General features: G+C 37.5%; 1 protein-coding gene across 7 annotated transcripts in view; it reads right to left on the bottom strand.

Annotated features, from left to right (window-relative positions):
- Window positions 1-24177, bottom strand: part of AFG1L (AFG1 like ATPase) — a 239095-nt gene that overhangs the window by 30322 nt on the left and 184596 nt on the right. For all 7 annotated transcript variants that reach the window (XR_010158135.1, XR_010158136.1, XR_010158137.1 and 4 more), the window contains exons 9-10: window positions 21063-21133; window positions 20706-20806 (exon numbers count right to left, since the gene is read on the bottom strand). Coding sequence is in view for 4 of the 7 variants with exons in the window: in XM_009451788.5 (XP_009450063.1) it covers window positions 20706-20806; window positions 21063-21133 (172 nt within the window). In the remaining 3 variants the exon portion in view is untranslated. The remainder of the gene's footprint in view (window positions 1-20705; window positions 20807-21062; window positions 21134-24177) is intronic.

The raw sequence follows: 24177 nt of genomic DNA, 5'->3' as shown, positions 1-24177 counted from the left end.
AGATCCAAAGAACTCCCCCATAGCCTGTAGACTAGAGGGTAATAACAAATGCTTATTGTTACTCAGTTTATGTCATTGAATTTTGGGGTGATTTATTATGCAGCAAGAGCTAACGAAAACACTATACTTGCTACAGAGATTTACTAGTGAAAGCTTTTAAGTCATTAGCAAGTCCAGCCCCTGCAGAAAAATATGATCCAGCTTTTATAGTTAAGAATTAGTTTTGCATAATTGATAAGTATATTTAAACACATATATCATCATTTATTTTATGTTCATTTATTTTTATAATCAATTTTGGAATTTTTATGGTGTAATATAAAACTTATTTCCAGAAATAAAACTTATGATTTACTGTATACAAGAACTAGAAGGAAAAAGTTGGTAAATTTTGTGGTATCGTTTTAGAATACAAGACATGGACCCAATCAAATACAAGCAGAGAAATGCAGGGAGAGAGCAAACTGATATGAAAAAGGAATTAAGTGAGACAAGGATTGACTACAATAAAACTAAAATTGTAAGAGCATTGCAACAGAAAAAAAATGAATATAGAATTTGAATAGACAATTCATGGAGCAAAGAATATAGTAAGTAAAAGAGGCTAATAAACAAATGAAAAAATAGTGAAGCTCAGTAGTAATAAAGAAATTCTTATTTCAAAGAAATAAGAATGTTATATCATTTTTCAAATAGCAATTTGGCAAAGAAAAATAAATTATGCAATTTGATGCCGGCAAACATGTAATGCAGCATCCATCGCTGCTGGAAGAGCAAATCAGTTTAGTTGTTCCTGAAAACAGTTTGATGGGTTGTAGTAAGAGCCCTAAAAAAAAGTTATAAACTTACACCAGTCATTTCACTTCTAGAAATCAATCAGGAGAAAGTGATCAGAAATTCAACCGAAGGTTATACATAAGATTATAACTATGTCACCAAAAAGCAACTTTAATATCTGATAACAGAAGAATGGTTCAATAAATTAAGGCACATTGATATAATAAAATAATATGTTGCCAACAAATAATGGTGTCCATGAAAAATATTTTATGATATGGAAACATGCCATGATAAAAAAAACTAAGTGAAAAAGCATAATGCAAAATTATATATTTGTTTTGCTCAAAATATATATGCAGAAAAAAGCATAAGTAAATATATTTAAAATGTTACTTGTTATTTCTAAATGGTTGGAGTGAAAGACTTAGAGGTATGTTTAATAATCTTCATTTTTTTTAGATTTGTCAGTATTTTCCAAAGGAGAAAGAAGCAAAATAATGACAGAAAAGAGTCAAACCAAAATAATGATGTAGAAAAACAACATTAAATATTTTTATTAATTCCAAAGTATATTCACTGTGCATTTTTATTTTTCAGCTATTTCATCCCCTGCATCTTCCCTAATATTACAATACATCATGAATATGTAAAATATTCAACACAAAGCATATACTAAAGACCTTGAGGAGCTACAATGCCATTTACATTTGCTGTTGCCACACTCATTTACGTCATTGTACAAGGCAGGGAGTTCTATTCACCTCAGTGTCCCCAGCACCTAGCACAGACTAGGGAACAGAGTTTTGCATAACACATAATTAATGAATAAATAAAGACACTATCACCAAGTCTTCAAAATCAATTATAACTATTGAATGCTTAATAAATATGAGGCATTGTATTAAATCCTACAAGAACTTTGCAAAACACGGGGAAAAGACATTTCTCTACTCCTTTGACCACATTAACAAACAACTAAATTACATGCACAGTATATCTATGGCAGTTGCAAATATTTATACTTTTGTTTTGCATTAGTTGATCCTCCTATGTAACTAAATCATAGCATAATACACTTTTTGAAACCATAATTAGTATTGTGAATTCATGCATTGTGCCCTAAGAATAATTAAAGCATATGATTACTTTTGAGTACTAAATGGCACTTCAGTTAGTAGCATCCTTGAGTATGTTATTCTAACTCAAAATTCAAGTAGGATTATCTAAGGCTGATTCTTCTTATGATAGATAATGATGACATTCTCCATCTTTCCACCTGAGCAATTAAAAAGTTTAATAGTCTTTGATGTGGCTGGTTATCTGAATAATTTTCTTAACAGGAACAATTAAAATCCACTTACTCGATGGTTTGTGCATTCTCCACTATTGTTTCAAACTCTTTGTTTCTGTGGAAACCTGATGAAAACTTAAAGAACTTTAAATCTATAATGACTTTGCAAAGAGTATTTGTTTTCCTTAATTACCAAGAGTATACAGCTTGATTATATGTAGCCCAGTTTCTCTAACAAACTTAAAAATAAAGAGCTTGCTTGCTGTCTTTTTTCTCCTATATGTGAAATGGTCCAGTTGTCTGCTTTGGTATTGACCCTGGTGCCAGAAGTGGGAATTTTCTCAATGCCACACCAATGTGAAATGCACGAGCATTACCATCAGACCACCTTCTGCCCTACAATGATCCACTTCAGTATACCCAAATGAGCTGTCAGCTGGAGTTTCTTTTTCCTCTGCCTCACTAATGCTCTGCTCTGCTACCATTATTTCAGCTGAAGTAGGACGATTATGATTTCAAGCTCTATCTAGATTATACGGTCCTAAGGGTTACTCTTTATCTGTATAGACTCCTCCTTATAAACCCTTTGTAGGAATACGCTGATAGCTGTTCATTAAACGAACATGCGTGGTATCTTACTTTATTTACATGGCAATGACAATACTTCATATCTTAAAGAGAAGTACCTTTTAATAGAAAATGCTTGAATGGAATTAGGATGAATGTATCCTTTTCAAAACAAACTGAAAATATCACATGAATTGATGTTAAGACTATTTTTATGGGCCAGATTCCAAAATAATAAATATAATAATTAGAAAAACAAGGCTGGGCGTGGTGGCTCATGCTTGTAATCCCAGCACTTTGGGAGGCCGAGATGGGTGGATCACTTGAGGTCAGGAGTTGAAGACCAGCCTGGCCAACATGGTGAAACCCCATCTCTACTAAAAATACAAAAAAAATTTAGCTGGGCAGGGTGGTGCACGCCTGTAATCCTAGCTACTCAGGAGGCTGAGGCAGGAGAATCACTGGAACCTGGGAGGCGTAGGTTGCAGTGAGCTGAGATGGGACCACTGCACTCCAGCCTGGGTGACAGAGCAAGACTCTGTCTGGAAAAAAAAAAAAAAAAAGAAAAAGAAAAGAAAAGAAAAAAAGAAAGAAAAGCAGAGCACTGAAATGTGTGTATTTGCAGAGTAAATAATTTCCCAAGATTCATATGGCACCTCAATATGAGAAATCTCATGAATATGAAGTCCAAACACCCAGCTGGGAAATATCTCACCATTCTAGAAAATATCACCAATTCTTAACACATTCTGCTTCTCAGGGTGTTCTTTGGAGTGCTGAGGGAAAGTTTTGCCATTTGATTTACACAGTCTCAATGGCAGGAGGTTGGTTCTACCTAAATCTGCCAGATTTTTGCTAAATTCTCATCCCCTTTTAATGGTTAATACAGTATTTTTTTGCGGGGTGGGGGGGCATATTTTGCTTGTAGAAACAATGACTTAACAAAAAAATCAATGTGACAAACTAGAGGAGGGTACACTCCTCTACTCTACTTGACCAGCTTTGTGTATGTAATAAAGAGATCTCCAAATTCTGGAGATGTCTAATTCTGGGGATCCTGGAACTGACAATTTTCTCAAGACACAAGCCACATCAAGTCAGGTCTATCGAATCAGATCTACCAGGTGAAAAGCACCGTGCTGGACTCACTGGGGCAGGGGAGCAGGGGGAGCGGGGATGGAAACAATTGGCATAAAAACAGAAAACCAAAATGAAAATGTGACGCCAGGTGTGGTGACTCACACCTGTAATCCCAGCAGTTTGGGAGGCCGAGACGGGCGGATTGCTTGAGCTCGAGACTGGCCTGGCCAACATGACAAAACCCCATCTCTACTAAAATACAAAAATTAGCCAGGCATGGTGGCACAGGCCTGTAGCTACGCGGGAGGCTGACGTACAAGAATCGCTTGAACCTGAAGGGCGGAGGTTGCAGTGAGCTGAGATCATGCCACTGCACTCCAGCCTGAGTGACAGTGAGACTGTGTCTCAAAAACAGAAGAAAAAGAAGATGAAGAAGTAGGAAATCGTCCTAATTAGCATCATCATCATTAATGAACATCGCTAAATGTAAGCATCAATACAACTCCAAGACATACATAACAACTGCAAAAGCATATCCACGACATGGTAAAAATTAGTGGAATGGGTTGTACTAACCACCTGGGATTGAATGAACCAGACTATACCTTGCTAATTACCTGGTATCTGTTGTTCGGTAGACATCTAAAATCTAGGAGAAGTCAAGTTGCTCCTTTTGGAAATGGGATAAACTGGGTTCGACCGTACAACAGAATTAACAACAGCAAATGAGCTAGTGTAGCTCAGAGCCCCCACTCAGAAAGACCCTCCATATTTCTAGAGTTAGAAAGTCTTGCCTAGCTACTTTATTCAGCTTAAGTTTTCAGCTTAACTGTAGTGTGAGGGGCAGTCAGAAGGCAGAGGGAGCCTGCGAAGAACAAGGCTGCTGCTTTGGTTTGTGAGGCTGGAGGAAATGGGTCTTCACACAACTTGGCTCACCATGTTCTGGAAGCTATCTTCACCACCAGACGATTTAGCCTGGCTCGACTCTCCTCCTAGTTCTCACAGTATCTAAGGTTTCTGAATTAAAGAAACCAGAGGTTTAAGCTTTGGAGTTTATCAGATGCTGTGGGAACACTTCGGATCACTAGGTTTTGATTCTCACGGCTCCCTTGCTAAGATTTGTTTAGCTTCAGGCCAATCCTAAGCAAACCCTGTTCTAGAAAAACAGGAACAGCACAAGTGAGCTGGATAGTACATTACAGTAAGCATTTAGCCTAATAAAAGAACCCATACTTTCCAGATCCAGGAACATAGATAATATAACATTTTTTAAAAACATGCCGTTACAAATGTATGTCTCTCTCTCTCTGTGTGTGTGTGTGTGTGTATAATTATTTGATTGGTTAGTTTAATATTTTTGAGAAGCTTTTTGTTAAAAGGCATTTACTTTAACATGATCCTGTACTGTTAAACATGTACAATTCACCCTTTAAAGTCATAAAGAACAAAGAAAAAATTTATTGTAACTGCATTAATAGCTAGTCCTGTGAAATTACTCTGAATATTAGCAATCCAGTAGATACAAAAAAAAATACTGGCAAGGGGAAGAAAAATAGCCCAACTGTTGCTAGAATTATTTCACAAGCTCCTTTATTAAAATAATGTTGTAATAACTCCTTCTAATTTCCCATTGGAAAAGGTATTTTCTTAGCTAGTTCAAAACAGAAGGAAGTTTAAACATTATCATGAATGCCTCAGACATAGTGCTGTGATATCTGATTGTCCAGACTACAGAACATAATAAGTGAATGTGGCCAAGGCTGAAATATGTTTCCACCACTTTTGTATTCTCTTTCTGAATATAATGATTTTAATAAGAAAGTATATAATAATGATGAAGTAATTAGTACCAGCATTATTCTACCATAATCATTGAAATCAGTACTTAATCATTAACATAATCAAGCCATCCTGATTGTATCCTCAGTAGAGGGCAGTATTTGCTACATCTCCGTGGGAGGAAAGACTTGTACATTTGTCTGGCTTTGAGATCTACCCAGAAGAAATGGGAAAGATGAGCTGCATAGTGCAAGGTCAGGTTCTAGACTCTCTGACACCAGTCTTGCATGTGCATGTGACAATGAAAGGTGAACCAGTGTTAACTTTTTCCTTTGGAAATCAGAGCTAAGTGGCACGAAAAGAGATATTTAGGATCCCAAAATGAAAAAGGAGAAAAGGCTTTAGAATAGCCAAGAAGTTATTTTAAATTTGAGAACTGTAACTTCTGAACACGTTAAAGTCTTGTAAATGCAGAGGTTTTGTTACTTTTGTTTTGCTTTTTGCTGTTGTTTCTGTTTGTTTTGCTTTCTTTGTGAGAGTTCATTGGAAAGAAATGGAACTCTCTCAGGCTTGGATATTTGAAAAGCTTAATCAGAGCTGGAAAAGAAGTGGATATTGAAGAGTTGCTTTCTTCCTCCCACTCTTCTGCTTTCCAAATCATGGAAATACTCAGTTAAAAATTCTAATTCATATTCAAAAGATATTAAAAAGTGAATCAGGGCAAGACTGAATATCTCCCCGTGCTGCTGGAATAAAGGGCCAAGCCCTTCAAACTATGAGTAAGACGAACAGAATTATTCACTTCATCTTCTTGCCAAAAGACAACCTTGAATTATCTGCTGCCCAAATTTTATTAAAAGATAAAAACATCCATGAAAGGCCGGAACAACATGCATTTATTCAATCTCTAAACATTTAGAACTATTTTTTCTGGATCAAGCCAGATAAATAAAGAGAAAAGCTCAGCTGTAAAGTACTATTTTTGCCCTTATAGCATAGTTTCATTAAACTTTACTTTGTCATTATGTTCTCAGCTTGGATATAAGAATCTATCAGATACAAGCATATGTCAGCAGCAGGAATGGTGCTGAGGAAATGTCTCCTGGCATCTTTCAGAAGTCCATTTATGAAAGGTACAAGTGCCAGTAAAAATCATCACTTCTGAGTAACTGGTTTGTTTTTATCTTCTAACTTACTGAATATCTTTTCCCCTCTTTGGCTGATAGAAGGCTGAGTGTTGACTTAATTGTTTGATTTTAAGAACTATGTAGAAGTTTATGACGTAGATTTATGTATATTAACTTTTCTGTCTTTCAGCTTAAGTATTCATTATTTTCCCTTTGTCCTGATTTTTAAAAAATTTAATTCTGTGTGTATATGGTTGTGTGTGTGTATCTGTACACACATATAAAATACTTTTTGGAATCAGATAAGACATAAATAAATCCATGCTAAAATTATTCTATTTCTGCTTAAAGCTTATTTCATCTGCTTTCAGTTAAACAAGAGGCAAAAGAGAATCAGGGAAATAAAATGTCAGTAAGAACTTCAGATAATAAATAGCAGTGCCTCTTTTGATTTTGTTAGTTACCAAGTATGTACTGAGCATCCGTCAGTAGAGAGAGATATTCTTAGAGAAGGTGGGTTTTCAACAGAGGGAAATAGCCCAGTGTAGGGAAGTAGAAATCTATTTCATGAACACAAAATTGAATGGAATTTGGCATAAAGAAGTAGCCTGAGAAAGACAAAGCATCATTGGCTTTAATAAAGCAGTGAAGGGGGAGATTAAGAAGTGCATTGCAAAGGCTGCAGTTCGGATGATGTGACTATGTAACTATTTGGATTTATATAGGACATGATAGGGAGACAATGCAGAAAGTTCAGGAAAGAAATTGACAGTACAAACATGTATGCAAGATAATTTTTATATTCCCATGTAAATGTGTATAGTAATTTACAACTTACAGTTTTTCACATATGCTAAGGCTAAAAAGCAGTAAGATTAGGTAATTAATAAACTTACGACAGTGGCTTACTATATTAAGATTTTCTACAAAGTAACATCCAAACCCTAAGATATTACTGATCTAGTAAATTACTTCTGTTTTTTTGTTTGTTTGTTTGCTTTTGAGACGAAGTCTCTCTCTGTCGCCAGGCTGGAGTGTACTGGCGTGATTTCGGCTCACTACAACCTCCGCCTCCTGGGTTCAAGTGATTCTCCTGCTTCAGCCTCCCGAGTAGCTGTGACTAAAAGGCATGCGCCACCACACCCAGCTAATTTTTGTATTTTTAGTAGAGATGGGGTTTTACCATGTTGACCAGGATGGTCTCCATCTCTTGACCTTGTGATCCACCCACTTCAGCCTCCCAAAGTGCTGGGATTACAGGCGTAAGCCACCGCGCCTAGCCTAGTAAATTAATTCTATGTTTTAAAAGTCTTCAGTAAAATGGTGAGGAACGTGTATAGTTTCTCCTGTGCCTTTGATTAAACTATACTAGTCCTCTGGCTCTGTTTCCTTCCACTGACTCTAGTGAAAACATACTTTTCAACCCCACCCACACCCTCATCTCTTCCTTTTTCTATGTCAGTTCAGATGATGTCATTGACTCCTTTAGGCTCCAAACTAACACACCTTTATAAATGACCTCTACATCTTTATCTTCAGTCCTAAATTTCCAACTGTTTGTAAGCCCCGTTCTCCTACCTGTAGCATTTTGGTTTGTCTGTTAAGGGTCCTGCCATTTCTCTGGTTATTCAAACTGAAACCGTTGGAGCCCTAGGTGGCTTGTCCTCGTCCCTGACCTCCTCCATGCCCTATCCTCTGATTTCTCTTCTATTTATCTTGTTTCGTGCAATCTCTCAAGTATACCTGGTTCATGCCCCTCCTCGAGGCAGCAATTAGGAGCTGAAATCCAGTCCATACTCTGTCCAGCCATGTACCCTGATGAGGGGCATGGTAACTTGAGACTGTATTCTGGACATTGTATATGGTATGTCGTGGAGACTTGGGATTCTTAAGTATATTGATTTTTTGTTGTTGTTGCTATGTTAGCAGGTAATTAACTTGGTTAGCCTCAAGCTCCAAACTCTGTCTCCTCCATGATGCATAGCAGCGAAAATCTCCGTTCAGTTATTTTAGCATTTGCTGTGTATGTATATTTCACAGGTCAGCCCAAGATTTGGGCAGAGTTTACAGGAAAAATTTCAGGCTATTCCTCTGTGGTTCTCTCCTTTCCCAGATTTCTCCTTATACTTTCCAGCTGTTATGGTCACTGATTTGCTCTTCTCTGGTTCTTCGAGCTAAAAACAGCAGGTTTCTACTGAGTTTTAGACATCCGTATAAGACTAACTGTGATCTGCCCTCAGGAGAAAAACTATAAAAATGAGAAACTCACCAGTATCAATCCTTTCTTCCAAGTGTTGGCTGTGCTCTACTTTCTCCCTGCTTTTGATAAGCAGTGCCTTCTGGATAGTTATTTTTCAGATTTTGTCCAGAGTTTGCAGAGGTGATCTATAGGTAATTTGATCAAATAGGAGCTACTCTGACATAAATGGAAGTAGAACCTTTCTGAGTCTGTAGTTCTCTGAATATACTCTGTAATTGCCAACTCCGGTTTTTTGTTTGTTTGTTTGTTTCTGGAGACAGAGTCTCACTCTGTCACCCAGGCTGGAGTGCAATGGCGCAATCTTGGCCTCCTGGGTACAAGTGATTCTCATGCCTCAGCCTCCCGAGTAGCTGAGATTATAGATGTGCGCCATCACACTCAGCTAATTTTTTTTTTTTTTTTTTTGGTATTTCAGTAGAGATGGGGTTTCACCATGTTGGCCAGGCTGGTCTCGAACTCCTGAGCTCAGGCAATCTGCCCTGCCCACCTCGGCCTCCCAAAGTGCTAGGATTACAGGCGTGAGCCACTGCGCCCAGCCCCAACTCTTGTGTTTTCCCCAGAAACATAAAACTTCAGAGAAGGAAGAGATGATAAAGATGCCCCTCATGATTTCCTTTGCTTAGGAAAAACCAAACAGCTACTGCCTCATACTCCCCCCAACCTTTGCACCAACAGAATCTCCAACCCTCCATCCAGCCTTCAAGGCCCAGTTCCACTTCGATCATCCATAGCATTCTGGTCATACTGATCCTGTAGTACTAATTATAATCTGCCTCACATTCTAGTGATCTATGTGCTGACCTCATTTTCTCTTCTAAATTAAGACTCCATAAAAGTGGAGACTCTTACTCACATCTTGGTACCCACTACAGTTCCTAGAAATATGACAGCCTTCTATTAAGTACTCTATAAATATTTGGTGGATGATTAGGGAGAAGTGTGAGTAAAATATTAAAAGGGTAGGACTGTGTCTGTTACCCTGCATAAGGGAACAAACAAATATCTAGCATGTTAGTTTATTTAACCAAGTTTCCTTCTGGAAAGAAGAATCTTCCCAAGAGGAGATACTATTTGCTGGTCCACTGGACATGTTGGTGAAAGTTACAACCTCTCCCAGAGTATACTGACCTGTTAATCTTCCTAAAACATTACTCTAGGTACCACATTCCTGCTCAAAACCTAAAATGACTCTTTCTGGATTACAGTAAGAAGACTATTTCTCTGCCTGATTTTGATGGTAGAATCTGTCTGAGATCTGTTTCATCTTTATTTCCTTTTCCTCCCCAACACGCACTCTGCTCTCATTAGGCATCAGTCTGTCCTCCTGAAACACGTGATGCTTGGCTTCTGATTATGGTTGAAATACTTTTACTCCACTCATCTAAATTCTGCTCACCTTTCCAGGTCAAGGTCAATTTCCTCTTTAAATCTCATATCTTGTTGGAGCCTTTCCAACCCTTAGCATCCTTACTTTGAACTCCTGATATACTCATATTATGTAGCTAACTAGTGAGCACTGCTCTTTAAAGGAGACTGTTACAGCTAAAAGGAACGACAGATCAGTATTCATCAAAACTGATGGTATAAAAATAAAATGAAATAAAATAAAAGGAATGACAGAAATGTGCTGATCACATCATGCATTTCACAAGTGAGGAACTTAGACCCAGAATGGTGAAGTGGTTAAGTGATCTGCCTAAGGCAACTCAGCAAAATAGTATCTTTTTTTGGTAGGGGTAGTCAGAGTCTTGCTATGTTGCCCCGGCTGGAGTGCCTTGACTATCCTCAGACATGATCATAGCACAGGACAGCCAAGAACTCCTGTACTCAAGTGATCCTCCTGCCCCAGCCTCCCAAGAAGCTGAGACTACAAGTGTGTGCCACAGCGCCCAGTGTCAGCTAAACAGTATTTGAGTTAATGACTGGAATTGTTATCTCCTGACTCAGTTGGGCCTCTTTCTACTCTGCTTCGCTGTATAATATTTGGCTCATGTTATTTCCTTTATTAAACTGTAAACTCTTTGAGAGAAACTTCTTACTGACTTCTTTTATATTCCTCATAACATAGGCATACAGATAGAGAAGTACTTAAGAAATAGTTGCTGACTGGCTGGGCATGGTGGCTCATGCCCACAATCCCAACACTTTGGGAGGCTGAGGCAGGTGGATCACTTGAGGTCAGGAGTTCAAGACCAGCCTGGCCAACATGGTGAAAACCCATCTCTACTAAAAATACTAAAATTAGCTGGGCGTGGTGAGGTGTGCCTGTAATCCCTGCTATTTGGGAGGCTGAGGCACAGGAATTGCTTGAATCTGGGAGGCGGAGGTTGCAGTGAGCCAAGATCATGTCTGGGTGACAGAGCAAGACTCCGTCTCAAAAAAAAAGAAAAAGAAAAAGAAATAGCTGCTGACCAAAGTCAATGTAGTAATCTTGGAGGGCTGGATCTTACATAGCATATATTTCTTGATTAACAATAAAAGACAAAAGAATGAAGTAATATTTAACCCTAAAATATGTGAAAATCTTATAATTCTTAAGATATTATGGCTCCTTTGCTCCTTTCTAGTTTTTTCTCAAAATCTTTTGCCTGACTCAATAATATCTTCACCAAGCCATTTTAAAAAACAAAAATAGTATATTCTAACAATTTCTAAACTTTTTTCCATAAAATATATTTCAAAGTGATAAAATGGAATATACCTTATTAAATATTCTAATTGGCAATGTAATAAGTAATTACTAATTTTGGGTCAACTGATCTAATCTGGGAGAAGGTACTATGGAAAATGGCAAATCATACTCTATGACAGGAAACAAACACTTAAGGATTACTTGATTTAAAAAAAATTTCTGTTTAAGAAAAACCAGGCCAGTTGACAGGTAAGCAACAGAAAAACCATCAGTGTTAAAGCTTTTTAAAAAAATCAAACAAGTACTTTTAAAGTGTTTTATATTCATATTAATTGGTTGAATTAGACTTGTTTTCTCTCGGCACTTTACCAATCTCTTCATACAGGTCTTCTGTTTAGAGAGCTATTCTTAATTATTATTTAGAGCTCTGATACATTTATTATTAAAAGTCAAATGAGATCATTTATCTTTAAATTAAAAACAAATTCTATTTTTAAAAAATTAATGACCATGGGCATGGTGGCTCATGCCTGTAATCCCAGCACTTTGGAAGGTTAAGGCAGGGTGGATTGCTTGAGCCCAGGAGTTCGAGACCAGCCTGGGCAACATGGCAAAACCCTGTCTCTACAAAAAATACTAAAATTAGTTGGGCATGGTGGTGCACGCCTGTAGTCCCAGCTACTTGGGAGGCTGAGGTGGGAAGGATTGCTTGAGCCTGGGGGGCTGAGGTTGCAGTGAGCAGTGATCACACCACTGAACTCCAGTCTGGGCAAAAGAACAAGACCCTCTCTCTCAAAAAAAAAAAAAAAAAAATATATATATATATATATATATATATATATATATATATAATATATATATTTAAATTCGTATTTCTTAATCTTTGTACTTCTTAATTATTGTCTCAGCAAATGAATGACATATTCCTCTCAAAGACTGAGGCAAATATTAAATATTAGTTTCTCATACTTTCCTAGAGTAGAAGTGACCTTAAAACAAACATGAGGACTTGTGTCTACTACTAGATCCAATCCTCAAAATAATATTATGGAGAACATATTGAAAGTATACAGTTTTTGGCACACTTACTCTTCCATTGAGACCCTCTGGGAATCCTTGGGCATTTTCTCCCCATTACAGGAGAGACAATATTTTTGAACCATTTCAGCTAACAACATGACATAAATATATTCACAGAAAATGAAAGCACGTTTTCTCCTGCAGAGGAGCTTCAGGCTGCTGAGTCTGAGAAGTCCATGGCTTGCAGAGCTTAAAATGTGCAGCCCTGAGTGGCATCATCTAAGAAGCTGCTCTTGCCTCAGTTTGGGAACAGAAGCTGGGCAGGATTGTCCAGCCTCACTATGTGTCCTATTACAGAAAATTTGCCAGTGAAGAAAGGAGGAAGGTGTTCTCTTCATTCCTTTAATCCTTCTTCACTCCCTTTTCATCATGGAAACGTTCACAATTATTCAAAGAGGCTACAGTTTTCAAATTTCTAATCCAGACCTTCTTTTTCAGACATTTCTTTTTCCTTTAAATAGTAAGATATAAAAAAAAATCAACAACTTTTAACCTGATATACAGTGATTTCTTTGGAAGATATAATCAATCAACAATTAGCAAAAATGGATCCCTCAGTCCAATCTCCAGTCTTACAGAGAGTTCACTTTTTCTTTTATGTATAAAATATCAGAACAAAATAAATTCATATAAGAAGTTACTTGTGTACATCTTACTTTTTAAAATCAAATTATAAGTCAATTATGGGATTTTATTCCAAAAACCTTCTTTATCATTCTGAGGACTCATGAAATAGGCTAGGTCTAGGTGTGTATGGTAAAATTTTGCACCTATCTGAACATGTCCTATATTTCCTCTCACATATTTAACTGCATTCCCCAATTTGGCATTGCAAGGCAAGTGGAGGCCTGGGGTCTTGTAGGATTCAGGGTTGGTTGAATGGTTAGATAAGGTGACCCTTGAGGTGCCTGGCAACACCAAGACTATGACTCTTTAGTTTAAGGATTGACTAGGAATGTGGATGGGGAAAGATAGACAAAAGACTTATGGCTCATTTGTGACAATGGATTCATATTCCTCCCTACAAGAATCTGACCCATTCTCTATTAAGCTCTTTGCAATCTCATTTCTGTCCTCCCTGTCACTATGCTGTGGCCAGGCTGGCTGGCTGCCTTATTTGGACACGGCAAGGCCAGAAATCAGGAAATGTGGGAAATGAGCATACACAGATCAGCAATGCTATAAAAATGGTTTTGCTTCTGGGAAGGTAAAAGGCCAAGGAGATTCCTGGGCTGCCTCAGCTCTGGTGATTAATGCCCTTATTCCTTGATGCTAATTACCACTGTTGGCATCCCAACACCATCAGCCTTGACTCTTGGCCAAGTAGTAGAGATAAAAGCTATTCATCCTTTAGTATGATATTTACTGAGAGTGAATGAAGCACAGGACACAAACCAGAAGTAGCTCCCAATCAGTGGTTTCACTTGGAATAAAGCTAAATAAAGCATAAAAAGAGCAAGAGAAGGGAAATGTCACTTAACAGCTCCCTAAGGGATACTATATGGTATACTTTAAGTCTAAGGATATATACACTAATATGATATAATCAAGATTAATAGTAAAATGGAGGCCAATACACTTATGTGATGGGCTTTCATTTCCTGAGTACTAAAAACCAAAGAAGAAAGGTAATAAACAAGAAGTTGATAGTGAGCAATGCGTACACCCATGCATATGCATCAACTGATATATTTTTCTGCCTAGACTTTTTGCAAACACACCTGGCCACCTGTCATTATTTTTAAGACACAAATAACAAACTGCTCTTGCAAACAGTTACTTTTGAGCACAGTTATCAGTTAAGGAAAATTTTCTGCAGGTGTAAAAATTATATTTCTCAACAAGGAAAATTCAGGTCTAGTCAGTTTACTGATTAAGCCTTTAGAATTTAGCTTTGGCTTATTTTCTTTTGGTAGGATTCTTTCATTTTTGGTCCATGAAAGTTTAACCCTAAAGCAAGGAGTTCTCAAACTTTTTGGCTCCAGGACTCCTTTATACTTTTAAAAATTATTGAGGAACCCAAGGAATGTTTGCTTATATGGGTTATTTCTCCCAGTGTTTACTGTAATAGAAATTAAAACTGAGAAAAATTTAAAATATTAATTCATTTAAAGCAAAAATGATAAAGCCATTACATTAAGCCCATCAAATTAACACAAATCACATTTTTATGAAAAAATACTTCCGTTTTTTGAAATGAAAATAACTAAGAAGAATGGCATTGTCTTACATTTTTGTAAATCTCTTTAATATCTGGATTAATAGAAAATAACTGGATTCTCATATCCATTTTTACATCCAATCTATTGCAACTCAGTTATTTGGGTTGAAGTATATAAGAAAATCTAGCCTTATGTGGATATGTAGTTGAAAGAGGGAAATGTATTTTAATAGCCTTATCAGATAATTGTGGATATTCTTTGATGCTACATGAAAACTCAACAAGAAGCTACTGCCAACGAGTACACTGTGGAAAGGGGGAGAAAGAATAACTTTAGGGCAAAAAAAAAAAACCTGACAAACATTATCTCAGACAAGTATGATGAAGGTTAGCATCAACAGTTATAAGCCATGTTGACAGTATGAATCCTTGACATGATGTGATGAAAGTAGTACTTGATTTCTGTGGTCTATTCCCCAAAGACCATCATTCTAGTCTAATCATAAGGAAAACATCAGACAAATCCCAGTTGGGAGACATTTTACAAATACCTAACTAGTACTCCTCAAAACTGTCAAGATCATCAAAAACGAAAAGTCTGTGAGAAACTGCCATAGCCAAGAGAAGCCTAAGGAGACATAGCTAAAGGTAATGTGGTATTGTGGAACAGAAAAAGGACATTAGGTAAAAACTAGGGAAATCTGAATAAAATATGGACTTTAGTTAATAATAATATATTAATATTGGTTCATTAATTGTAACAGATATACCATATGAATGTAAGATGTTAATAGGGGAAACTAGATTAGGAAGTATATGGAAACTCTCTGTACTAGAGTCTTGATTTTCTATAAGCCCAAAACTGTTCTAAAAAATAGAATCTATTAAAAAATTTTAACTTGAAAGGAGGTCATTTTTAAACTGTTAGTTGCAATGTAGAAACTGAAGTAGTATCAGTATACTTTTTGAATTCTGTTATATTAAAATCCATTAGTCTTTCCTGCACTTTAAGTAGATCTTTTGTCATGTATGATTTTGTAAGAGCAAGCATTGGTTATTGGAAAGTATTGGTTCATTGAGTTATGCAGATCTTCCAAATGTTGACACATTTAATTAAACAATTATCAAAACATTGCATGTGTTAATATCACCATCAATCTCATCTGAAAGATGTTTAAGAATTGGGAAGCTGTCAAGCTCATGATGGCAGAAACAAGTTTTCCAAAATTCTAATTTTCACTTGTTTGCTCAAATTTTATCACTGGCAACAAATATTGTCAGTTGTTTTCCTTGAAATGACAGCCTTATTTCATTCATTTTCAAGAAAATGTCTATCAAACATTGTGAGAAAATGTCTGCCAAATCTGAATAACCATAGTTTGTCTGTCAAGCAGTCTTCCAAGTAAAAATGGTATTCTGTGAAAATAGTGGCTAGTTCAGCTTGCAACTCTAACAACCGTACAAGTGCTTTTCCCCAGGACAGCCTTCATATTTGATATAGTGTAGAAGTGTTTTATTACGTGTACTTTCACTTCATCACAAAGAATATTCAAAAGACATGTTCTCAAAGTTGAGATTTAACAAAATAATTGTTACTGCTTCTTTAAAGATATTCTTAAATGAAACTGGGTTATTTATTATTTATTTTTACTGTGAGTATATGATCAGTGAAAAATATAGTATTTTTTGGTGCTATTGCCTTGATTCCTGCTAAGGTGCCAGCAGTTTCACCTATCAGTGCTTTTGCATCATTACTGTAAATACTACCAGAGTGAAAAAGGCAAGAAGTGTTACAGAGAGTTTAGATTCCCAGGACCCCTAAAAGGGTCTCGGGGACCCCTAGAGGTCTATAAACCACATTTTGAGAACTACTGTCTTCAATAACCATATTTCTAACTTCTCCACTACCCTTGGATTAAACCAAGTAGCTGTATCAAGGTAAGGAAAGGAAACTTGAAAGCTCATGTCATGTCCACAGAGATGGATCTGCTTCATGTTCCTTTGCCACAGCTCTGATATGGAGGGAACGGCAGGGAACAAAGACCACCCAAACATATTCTCCTCCACCCTCCCACACTTCTCTAAGGCAGCACTTCCCAACCTTTGTCATGGCAGGAAGAGAAAGTATTTTTATTAATGGGCAAAGGGATGAGGCTGCCTAAGGCTTGGGGCCTCTTGCCTGGAGCCACAAACCCTGGAGGTACAGCCTTCAGAAGAGCAGAGGGGCTCGTAGCTGGACTTCCCAGTGGGTATGCCAACACACATGAGTTGGGCAGGTCCGTACTAAGGTTTTCAACACAGAGGGAGGCTCTCAGGACTGGAGGATGTCTGTTCCCCATTCAGCTTCATGCTCCATAAAATTCTTAAAGCTTAGCTCAGATGTGAGAATTCACAAATTATCTGATTACACTTTATTTATTTTTGTTGTCGTTATTTATTTATTTATTTATTGAGACAGAGTCTCTCACCCAGGCTGGAATGCAGTGGTGTGATCTTGGCTCACTGCAACCTCCACCTCCTGGGTTCAAATGATTCTCATGTCTCAGCCTCCTGAGTAGCTGGGATTACAGATGCTTGCCACCATGCCCGGCTAATTTCTATATTTTTAGTAGAGACGGGGTTTTGCCATGTTGTCCAGGCTGGTCTTGAACTCCTGACCTCATGTGATCCGCCTGCCTCGGCCTCCCAAATGATTACACTTTAAGATAGAGTCCAAAGTATATTAAAGATTGAGGAAAAACTTGTCCAGAACATCTTCAGATACAATGTAGTGATTAAAAGCACAGAATCTGACTCCCAAACTACCAAGAAGTCTGAGCTCTGGCTACACCACTTATTAGCTTTGTGACCTTGGGAAGGTAACTTAACATCTTGGTGTTTCAAATTCTCTACCTATAAAATGGGGACAATATTAGTGCCTACCTATTGTAAGTATCAAATGAGTTAATATATAAAAGCGCTTAGAATGATACCTGATGTGTGGCTATATTCATTATTATTATTATGTATGTGTTGCAGGGTCTCCTAACTCAGACTGCTGAACATGACGGTACTGAATTACAAATTTATGAAGAAAGAGAATCCAGGAGATACCAAGAAGCTAGATGTTAACCTGCAGGATTCTAAATCTGAGGAACTGTGCTTGGAACAGTGAGGGAAGAGGTGTGCAAACAGCAGAATGTGTCAGGCTTTTTCATTTTACTTATGGCATATGTCAAGGGCTTCCAATCTAAACCTTCTTTTACCTTATCAAGACACAGGTAAGTTTCTGTATTATTTTTTCCTTGGAAGGGGCCATGGCTCAAAAATAGTCATTATGGACTGTTAACCAATCTACTCCTTGCCAAAGACTTTTTCATGATGGTATCAGGTGACTGGGCAGGTCTTGGGCTTCAAGAGCCTTCTAGAAAATTAGGATAGATGATCCAAAGCTGGGACTGTCCCAGGCACACCAGATAGATGCCTGCTTCTTTACCTTAGGTTGGATGTGTTTTTATCTTTACTTAATGGTTTTTGGCAATTATTTAGCCTGGCTCATAAGATCATTATAACTCATTAAGAGTTTTAGGCTACATCTGAAGTTGAGGGATTTCAATTGTCCTCTTCATGCAAGAAATCAATATCTGAATTGCAGTTACAAGGTTGCAAAGCAATGCAAAATCATCATAACAAGAAAATAGTCATAAACAAACTAGCTACTTAAAAACTTAGCCCTTCCTGAAAGATCCCTCATAGCTTAACACTGCGACCTAACCCCACTTATCACGTCAATGCCTTTTGCAGGTCATTCAGTGCTTGTGTAATGTAGTAAACACCCCACAATTACAGTCTAGATAAGGGGCAAACCTGTCCATGCAAACTCACTGACAAATGAAGATCTGGCCAACTTGGAGAAAAAAAAAATCAACAAATAATAACATCACAAAAACTTCAAAAGAAAATAATTGACAAGGCTGGTCATGGTAGCTCACATCTGTAATCCCAGCACTTTGGAAGGCTGAGGTGGGTGGATCTCTTGAGGCCAGGAATTTGAGAACAGCCTGGACAACATGGTAAGACCCCCATCTCTACAAAAACTTTTTAAACTAGCCAAGCATGGCGTTGTGTGCCTGCAGTCCCACCTACCAGGGAGGCTGAGGTGGGAGGATTGCCTGAGCCCAGGAGGTCGAGGCTGTAGTGAGCCATAATCATGCCACTGCACTTTTTCATTGTTTAATCTAAGAGTTTAGTTTGTAGTTGCTATTATAATCCATATTTTTGTCAAATAAGACAAAACAATTTATTTTTATAAGTGTTATTTCATTTTTCAAGATAAAGTCTCAATCAATCTTCTTCCCCATCACCCTTGGACAGTAAATAAACTGAAGATTTTGGTTCCTGATAAGTGGCCTTTTCCTGTTACTAAAACTCCTAAAACAATGAGCATATTTTTAAAATGTGGATAAAACTCAGTGTCTGCTCCAAAAGAGACCATCTTTTCCTTCCTCCCCCAAGATTCAACAGGCCTGTCTTTTCCCGTTCCCCTCTTCTGCAGAAAGTGGAGGAGCTTCATCTTTTGGATATACAAGATTCTTCTCAAGTTTATTTTCCTTGCAAAATAAGTCAAACCTAAGTGGGAGCCTTAATAGAATTTTGTCAGGAGATGTTAGGTTATCAGGACCTTAAAGATTGATCCAGGAGAGGTCTGAAAGGTCCATATCACCCAGAATGACTTTCACTAACAGAGATCAACATTACCACCCTGTCGGAGGATCCTCATTGATCCTAAACTATACTGGTTCTGAAGTGCTAAATAATTGCTTTTTCGAGACGGAGTCTCGCACTGTCACCCAGACTGGAATGCAGTGGAGCGACCTCGGCTCACTGCAGGCTCCGCCTCCCGGGTTCACGCCATTCTCCTGCCTCAGCCTCCCCAGCAGCTGGACTACAGGCGCCCGCCACAACGCCCGGCTAATTTTTTGTATTTTTAGTAGAGACGAGGTTTCACCGTGTTAGCTAGGATGGTCTCAATCTCCTGACCTCATGATCCACCCGCCTCGGCCTCCCAAAGTGCTGGGATTACAGGCGCGAGCCACCGCACCCGGCCGTCACTAGCTTTTAAGAAAAGCACTCATAAAATGGCCACAGGTATAAGTATTTTGTCTTTTCCCTTACTGAAAAGCAACTGTTCTTTAGTTACCTAAAAGTCAAGATAAATCAGAGACCAGCTAGAATGATAAATTAAGCATGTCAATCGAAAAATTATGCTTAAAATTATATCTAATTTGGATTTGTTTTCCTCAAGATTTGCAATCAATAAATACATTGAATATCCACTGAGTACTTAGAATTCCAGATTTTTTAAAAGACAGAATTCATATCTATAATGAATCTGCAGTCAAGATCTTTCTCAGTTATATGAATATGTGCATATACAGCTAAACATTTTTTCTCTGTTGAACATATTATTTAATATATAATATAGATGCCACAGTTATAGAAATTCACCTTCTTTCACCCTGGCCCTAGTAGGTCCAATGTTATGGCAATATCAGATGGGCAATCAGTACAAGGAGTGGAAATTCTTTTATGTGATGCTTCCTTGGATCATGATAGCATTATTTCATCTTCCTTTTTCCTAACTCTCACCTCAAATATTTTTCCAAAATCTCTTATGTTTGACTTTTACAAAACAGCCCCAGAACTGATTTTATTTTTGCTTCTAGCAACAGTTGACAGTTCTCTCTGCATTTCTAATTTTGCATTAGAGCCCCTCTAAGTGCAAATTTTGTGCCAATATCTATAAAAAGCACATGGCAAAAATAGATGAGTATTTCCCTTAATGAGACTTTTAAATCGATTCTGACTCTGTGAATGGTATTTTAAAATCTGAAATGGGCAGAGAGGAAAACACGAAGTATTTTAACATGTGAAAAGGCCAGTGAGTCTGGACGTGCCTGGATACTTACTCTCTCACACAGCTCTTCAAATGTGCAGTCGGCAACGGTTCCACAGGCTTTATTCAGGCGCAGCTCTCTGCCTTGCACTTTTAGAATCCTTGGTCTAGTTACTATGGGAACATGAACAAAGACTCAATCTTGTCTGGATAATTACTATAAAATTCATCTCTTACAGATAGGAAATGCATAGCTTGATGAATAATAGCACATGATTCAACACATAAATTAGACAAAATGCTGATACAATGACTGCCACTTGAGCGTGGCATCAACCCATATACAGCAATGGAACTTATTAATTGGTCAGTGGAGATTGGGCATTGTGTTCTAAATGTATTCTCTTTCAAGAGAAATTAACTTACGTACAATCATTTTGTTTCTGAGCCAGCTCATCAAACAACTTATCCATGACAGCCTCCACATCAGCTTCACTTGTGCTACAGTGAAAAGAATAATAGAATATGAAATTAATAACACTTGAAGCCAACATCAAACAGCTGCCTGAGCCTGCTTAGCTTTTTGCCCATAAAAAAAAAAGAACAGGATGTTATGCTCTAAATACAAACATTAGATTTAGAATACACTTAAAAGCAGAGAATATTAACTCTCAGGTAGATGATTCTGCCCTATTTGCATACACTGAAAGACTTCTGTGCTTCTAGCTGTTTCCAGTAATGAGACGATACAGGCAGAGTAAATCCATTAATACCATGTGTACACAATGAGAAGAAAGCTTCTGGCTCTCTCTTGCATGCAAAACAAGAGCAAATAGACAAGGCAGTCAAGCATCCAGCAAAGTATCCTTTGAAATCTCTACTGAGAGGGTACATGTGAAATTAAATATTGAAGCTGCATTTTAAAAAAATCAAGTCAAGCCACTGACTGAGAGGATCAAACCTCCAGAATTAAATTACTACCTTCGAAATGCCAACTTGATCTGCACATCAATAACTTTGTCAGACTTCTAGTATAAGGACAATTATAGACCACACAGTTTCTCTCAAAAGTCTCCTTGTTGGAAATTGAAGAAAACTCTCTCCTTCTGTGATGCCCACTGTTACAGCTACTATGAAGTTAGTCTCATCACAGAATCTTTTGTATTCTAATTAGAAATCACCATATGGTTTAGGGAACTCATATATAAATGTGATGATGCTATGGCCTTTTTCCTCTCGCCTTTTTTTTTTTAAGAGGGGTGGTAAATTAACAGTCAATAAAATAACTGGCAGAAGAAATAAACTGTTAAAAAGAGCTTCAAGTAAAAATGTAAGTTTACTTCAACTCCACATACAAACTTTTACAGGTTGACCTGCCAATATGCTTAATTTTGACACACAGATCACTCTTACATAGTAGTGGAAGCAATTAAACTAAATTCTGGACATCCATCTTACTAAAGTCTTATTGAAAATTAGTGTGACAGGTTATCTTTTATTTAGATTAAGCTTAAACTAAACAAATTCTCCCTTGAGATAATTATCAGGTGGTAGGCATTTAATACACAAGCACCCAATTCTTCAACTGTTCTAGAGCAAATGTCTTTAAAATGCAATAAAGCATATAGTTATTATGAAAAGTTTGAAATTGTCACATTCCAAGTAATAACCACTCCACCTCAAAGGACATTAAAAACATCATTTGCAATGGTCAACTTTGCAGGAGAAATGCTATTAGACTTCCATGAGGTCTAGTGTCATATTCAAATAGAGTGGTATTAAAATAATGAAATGACACTATAGAAAGTAATTTTAGAGACAGAAACAATCTTAAAGGAAAAAGAAATCACACAAACCAATGTAAATGTCAATGCTCATGCCAAGCACATGTCTGTTTAGACATTATTCTAAACCACCAACCTTTGGTGTATACAACCAACACCACCTTTGGTGTATACAAGCAAAAAAAGAAAAAAAAGAGCTTAAAAGTAAGCTACTTTTGAGCCCATATAGCCAAGACAATCTTAAGCAAAAAGAACAAAGCTGGAGGCATCACGCTAGCAAACTTCAAACTATACTACAAGGCTACAGTAACCAAAACAGCCTGGTACTGGTACCAATACAGACACATAGACCAATGGAACAGAACAGAGATCTCAGAAATAAGACCACACATCTACAACCATCTGATCTTTAAGAAACCTGATAAAAACAAGCAATGGGGAAAGGATTTCCTGTTTAATAAATGGTGCTGGGAAAACTGGCTAGCCATATGCAGAAAACCAAAACTGGACCCCTTCCTTATGCCTTACATAAAAATTAACTCAAGATGGATTAAAGGCTTAAATGTAAAACCCAAAACCATAAAAACCCTAGAAGAAAATCTAGGCAATATCATTCAGGACATAGGCATGGGCAAAGATTTTATGATGAAATCACCAAAAGCAATTGCAATGAAGGCAAAAATTGACAAATGGGATCTAATTAAACTAAAGAGCTTCTGCACAGCAAAAGAAACTATCATCAGAGTGAACAAACAACCTACAGAATAGGAGAAAGTTTTGTAATCTACCCATCTGACAAAGGTTTAATATCCAGAATCTACAAGGAACTTAAACAAATTTACAAGAAAAAAGAAAACAAACAACCCCATCAAAAAGTGAGCAAAGGACATGAACAGACACTTCTTGAAAGAAGACATTCATGCGGCCAACAGACATATGAAAGAAGGCTCAACACCACTGGTCATTAGGGAAATGCAAATCAAAACCACAATGAGATAACATCTCATACCAGTTAGAATGGCGATTATTAAAAAGTCAAGAAACAACAGATGCTGGTAAGGCTGTGGAGAAATAAGAACGCTTTTACATTGTTGGTGGGAATGTAAATTAGCTCAACCATTGTGGAAGACAGTATGGTGATTCCTCAAGGATCTAGAACCAGAAATACCATTTGACCCAGCAATCCCATTACTGGATATATACCCAAAGGAAAATAAATCATTCTATTATAAAGTTAAATGCACACATATATTTGTTGCAGCACTATTCACAACAGCAAAGACAGGGAATCAACCCCAATGCCTATCAATGATGGACTGGATAAAGAAAATGTGTACACATAGATTATATGGAATACTCTGCAGCCAGAAAAGGAAGCAGATCACGTCCTTTGCAGGCACATGGATGGAGCTGGAAGCCATTATCCTCAGCAAACTAACACAGGAACAGAAAACCAAACACTACATGTTCTCGCTTCTAAAGTGGAAGCTGAACAATGAGAACACATGGACACATGGAGGGGAACAACACACACCAGAGCCTGTCAGGAGCCGGGGGGAGAGGGAGGAAGAGCATCAGGATAAATAGCTAATGCATGTGGGGCTTAATATCTAGATGATGGGTTGATCGGTGCAGCAAACACCATGGCACACATTTACCTATGTAAAAATCTGCACATCCTACACATGTATCCCCAAACTTAAAATAAAATATATATTTTTAAAAAGTGAGCTGGCCGGGCATAGTGGCTCACGCCTGTAA

The sequence above is a fragment of the Pan troglodytes genome, chromosome 5 (assembly GCF_028858775.2).
Source record: "Pan troglodytes isolate AG18354 chromosome 5, NHGRI_mPanTro3-v2.0_pri, whole genome shotgun sequence".
NCBI classification, from domain to species: domain Eukaryota; kingdom Metazoa; phylum Chordata; class Mammalia; order Primates; family Hominidae; genus Pan; species Pan troglodytes.
The sequence above is the reverse complement of the archived record's forward strand: the minus strand, read 5'-3'. Positions and strand labels throughout refer to the sequence as shown.